General features: G+C 49.1%; 1 protein-coding gene across 1 annotated transcript in view; it reads left to right on the forward strand.

Moving 5' to 3' along the window:
* The window catches only part of robo2 (roundabout, axon guidance receptor, homolog 2 (Drosophila)), a 384,455-nt gene that overhangs the window by 342,508 nt on the left and 36,947 nt on the right, over positions 1–5,000 (forward strand). Inside the window, exons 17-19 of the mRNA XM_048265276.1 lie at positions 1,843–1,967; positions 2,230–2,419; positions 4,033–4,221. Coding sequence (XP_048121233.1) covers positions 1,843–1,967; positions 2,230–2,419; positions 4,033–4,221 — 504 coding nt within the window. The remainder of the gene's footprint in view (positions 1–1,842; positions 1,968–2,229; positions 2,420–4,032; positions 4,222–5,000) is intronic.

Genomic DNA, 5,000 nt, shown 5'->3' on the forward strand with positions numbered 1-5,000 from the left:
GACTGGACTGGACCAGAGAGGAGGACGATGGGAGGGAGACAGATGGGTGTGGGAGGGCCAGAGGATGGGGTAGAGAGAGATTGAGAGAATGAAGAAAGTGATGGAGGAGGAGAGAGCAGGACAGAAAGAATATTAAAGTAAGAAAGGAAAAGAGATGTACAGAAAGAGGGACGGAGAGAGAGAGAGAGAGGGGGAGAGAGAGAGAGGGGTAGTGCTGGGTTGGGGTAATTGACCTGTCACTACTGTGACTCCCCAGTCAGCCCGCGGAGGAAATGAGAAAAGCTTTTTTGCAATGTTATTTCTCCAGCCATGTGCCTGGTGCCGCTGTTGTTGTTTATGTCATTGTGCTGAGAGCAGGCCTCAGAGTGGGGGCAGGGGACTGGAGCCGACCCTGTTCTCTGTCTACAAAGACAAATGGCCTCGTCTCAGAGCCTCCAGCCAGCCCACAAACAGGGGATTTGAATGACGGGGCATTGGTCATATGTGGACGGTTGTGACGGTTATTGTGTTTTATAAGACACTCAAGCCCTCCATCCTCCAACAAGTTCCTCCAACAATGTAGCGTCTTTTTTTTTTTTTACCTTTTTCTTCTTTTTTTTCTTAAGATAGCACATGCCAATAAGCACCTCCCAGCATGCATTGCGTGCAATGAACCTGTCAGTGGAAGGGAGATATTCATGCCCCCGCCGTCTCTCTCTCTCTCTCTCTCTCTCTCTCTCTCTCTCTCTCTCTCTCTCTCCTAAAAAAATCAATGCTTGCACTCAGTCCAAAAACACAGGCCCCAGCCTCTTAAGCCAGGGGGGGGTATTGGATCATAGTGAAAATTCTCACTGTATCAGTGTCGGGGACCTGCCCAGTCCTCAGCTAAATCCGCTTCTAATGAACCCGTCTCCCCGGCGCTGGTGCAGGAGCTAAGCCGCCCCTGCTTAAGACAACCACCCTCTTCTCTTAATGTCAGCCAGCTGTGCTATCAGCATGCTAGTGGCTAATATCAGTGTTTATTGGTGCCGAGTGATGTGATAGGATTTGATGAGTGTGTGCATGTGCGTGCTTGCGTGAGTGCACATGTGCGTGTGTGTATGTATGTGTGTGTGTGAGTAGGGCATTGTCTAGGTGTAATAAGTTTGTAGTAAGCCTCATTGGTTCTCTGGGGTCCTTTTATGCTCTTTCTTGCTGCTCACAGTTGCTGTTCTCTGTTTCTTGTTTTTTTTCTTTACTTTTTAATAAAACTAGTGGGACTTTATTACAGCTGAAATTGAAAGAGTTAAGACTAATTCTTTCAATTTCATTTTTAATAAAAACCCTTTATTGGCATGAACGTTGGTGATTTTTCACAGGGAGACGCTGAAACAAACTAAAGCACAGCAGAATTTGATTACTGTTAAAGGGCCACCAGGCAAGCCTGATGCTTTTTTTTCTGAAACTCCCCTCGCTTCGGTCTGAAGCTCTTTTCCTTTTCTTTGCATCTTCCGTCAAGGGTTTTAGCTGCTTCTTCGCCGGCTCTGCCATTATACACCGTTTTGCAACAATCGCTAGCGTTTAAGTTAGCCTGCCTCTGTGCTGTGGATGCAGGATGCAAACTGATCCTGCTTCGATTGTCTGTAGTGCGATACCACCAACTTGCAAAAGGGATATTCTTCCTACAGGCAGTATGGGCGGGCGAGAGAGTCTTCATTCGCCCTGTAATGACTCATTTAACCATATACCGACTTACGAAGATGAGTAATTAACACGAAAACGTTGCCTGGTGTCCCTTTAACTGTCTCATTCTTCCTCTCTCCCTCCTGCCTTCTCTCTCTCTCTCTCTCTCTTTCTCTCTCTCTCTCTTTCTCTCATCCTCAGCTCCGAGTGCTCCCCCCCAGCAGGTGACAGTTCTGACGGTGGGGAACCAGAACAGCACCTCCATCAGCATCTCCTGGGATCCCCCTCCTCCCGACCATCAGAATGGCATCATCCAGGAGTACAAAGTAGGCCTCCCCCGCTGATCTGCTCCCTCTGTTCTCTCCCCTCACACTGCCTGTCAGCACTGCGCTATGTCTGCCTCTCTCCACCTCTTTCTTTTCTCTCTATCTCCCACTCCTCTTTCATTCTGTCCGCTTGTCTCTGTGTATGTCTTTCTTTTTTTCTACTCTGTATCTCTACATCCCTTTTTCCTTTCTCTTTTGCTGTGTAACTCCAATGTTTCTCTCTCTCTCTCTCTCTCTCTCTCTCTCTCTCTCTCTCTCTCAGATCTGGTGTTTGGGAAACGAGACGCGCTTCCACGTGAATAAGACGGTGGATGCGGCCATCCGCTCGGTGGTGGTCGGGGGGCTGCAGGGCGGGGTGCTGTACCGCGTGGAGGTTGCGGCCAGCACCAGTGCCGGGGTGGGCGTCCACAGTGAACCCCAGTCCATCGTCATCGGTGAGAGGCTACAACACGGTTTGTACTGCACCAAGAGAGACACATTTGCACGAGAAAAAACTTGGGAAAAAAAAAACTTCATTCACATAGTGAAAAAATTAAATAAAATAAAAACATTCCATATCAGTAATGCACCCAAAAACTATAGCAACCTGTATTGTAAATATCACACCTTCATCTACCTCAAACATCATCATCGAAGCTCCTCTAACACAGACGAGGAGGACGAGTAAGAGTAGAAAGGATGAGTAACATGAGAGTGTTCTGAAGACAGGCAAGATGGCAGAAGAGTGGATAGCAGGAGTAAGGAAAGCAAGAAGAAGATGATGCTCATGTTCAGATCTCGAACTCGTGACTGAAACATAACTGAGACAAATGCTTACAATATCTCCTCAATTGGATTTAGGCTCCTGTGTTCTAGGCCTGAAGATGAGACAGTTCCAACACACCATCCATCACTTCTCATGGATATGAAATAATAATAATGAATACACTACGCAACTAATACATCTCTGTGAATGTTTTATGTTATGGTTTATCCATTCTGGAGTCCTGTTTAAAATGCATTGAGTGCAGCCAGGGCCCGGGGTTGGGCTGGGCATTGCTCATTGAGGACGACAGCGGCAGCAACTGACTGATCTGACCCATAACTGATGGCCTGGTAGCGGTACACTCTTATTTCCCCAGCGTCAGTCCGATCATCCATCTCCAAGCTCTCTAACAGTCACACTGCCCAACCGCAGATGTATGAGTCTGTGTGTGTGTGTGTGTGTGTGTGTGTGTGTGTGTGTGTGTGTGTGTGTGTGTGTGTGTGTGTGTGTCTATATGTGTGTGTGTGTGTGTGTGTGTGTGTGTGTGTGTGTGTGTGTGTGTGTGTGTGTGTGTGTGTGTGTGTGTGTGTTGTATGTGTGTGTGTGTGTGTGTGTGTGTGTGTGTGTGTGTGTGTGTGGATGCGTGTGTGTGTGTGTCTGTGTGCGTGCGTGTGTGTGTGTGTGTGTGTGTGTGTGTGTGTGTGTGTCTGTGCACAACACAGGCAGAATAAAAAAGGGCTTGCAGTCTTATTACTTATGAAGTAGTGCCAGCCTGACAAGGGGCCTCATGAAGCACTGGATCGATACTGAAATAACCTGTGGCCCTCAGCACCGTGCTCTTTATGGCTCCAGTTCTCCCTCTCAGTCAGTGAATAATGAATCAGTGGTGGGGAAATGAGCTCTCTCAGCTCACCTGGGGGACTCGTCTAAGTGGTCCTCCTTGGAGGCCCACTCTTACCTCAGGAGGAAAGCAGGAGACCAAATGAGAAACTTACTGAACGGACTCTAACTTTTGGTGCACTAACAGTAGTGTAAGACTTACGTATGGTATATATGCAGAGATGTGATCATTAGTAACTGTGAAGTAAGGAAAGGTTGACACACATGCACACACACATGCACACACACACACACACACACACACACACACACACACACACTCACACACACACACACACACAAAGATAAACTCTTTCTCTTTCACACACAGTCACAAACTCTCTCTCCCACATACACAACACACACACTCACAATAGAGCCAGCGTGTCTGACCTGTTCTGTGGCATGCTTGCTCTCTGCTCTTTGGTGGTGTGTGTTCAGGTAAGGACTTCCGGGACGTGATAGTGACAGGCGGCAGGAACAACAGCATCACGGAACAGATCACGGACGTGGTCAAGCAGCCAGCCTTTATCGCGGGCATCGGAGGTGCCTGCTGGGTCATCCTCATGGGCTTCAGCATCTGGCTGTACTGGAGGAGGAAGAAGAGAAAGGGTCTCAGCAACTACGCAGGTTAGCTACGAGCACACACACACACACACACACACACACACACACACACACGCAAGCACACACACACACACGCACGCACGCACGCACGCACACGCACACACGCACAAACACGCACGCACGCACACACACGCACAAACACACGCACGCACGCGACGCGACGCACGCGACGCACGCATTAATACGCATGACAAACACGCACGACGACACACACGCGACAAACACACGCGACGCGACGCGACACGACGCGCACGCGACGCACGCGACGCGACGCACGCACGCGACGCACGCGACGCACACGCACAAAAACACGACGCACGCGACGCGACGACACGCACGCCACGCACGCACGCGACGCACGCACGCACGCACGCACGCACACACACGCGACAAACGCGACGCACGCACGCACGCGACGCCATCCGCAATACGCAAACACACGCGACGCACACACACACACCACGGACAAACACACACACATTGAAAACACATTGACACACACACACACACATGCCCACCACGGACATATCAGAGATGCAGTACAATGTCTAACTGGGTATATATGACAGTCTTCTCATATATTGCCCACCATACAGTCATGATGTACACATGCTTCACTCAATAACAGCTATACATCTAATTACATAACAGATTCGGGCTCAAACCATGCACTTTATGATGTGTTTGTTGTGTGTTTGCCATTGGGCTAGTGTATGTGTGTGTGTGTGTGTGTGAGAGAGAGAGAGAGAGTGAAAGAGAGAGTGCATGCATGCTGCTGTGGT

The sequence above is a fragment of the Alosa alosa genome, chromosome 15 (assembly GCF_017589495.1).
Source record: "Alosa alosa isolate M-15738 ecotype Scorff River chromosome 15, AALO_Geno_1.1, whole genome shotgun sequence".
Taxonomy (NCBI): Eukaryota; Metazoa; Chordata; class Actinopteri; order Clupeiformes; family Clupeidae; genus Alosa; species Alosa alosa.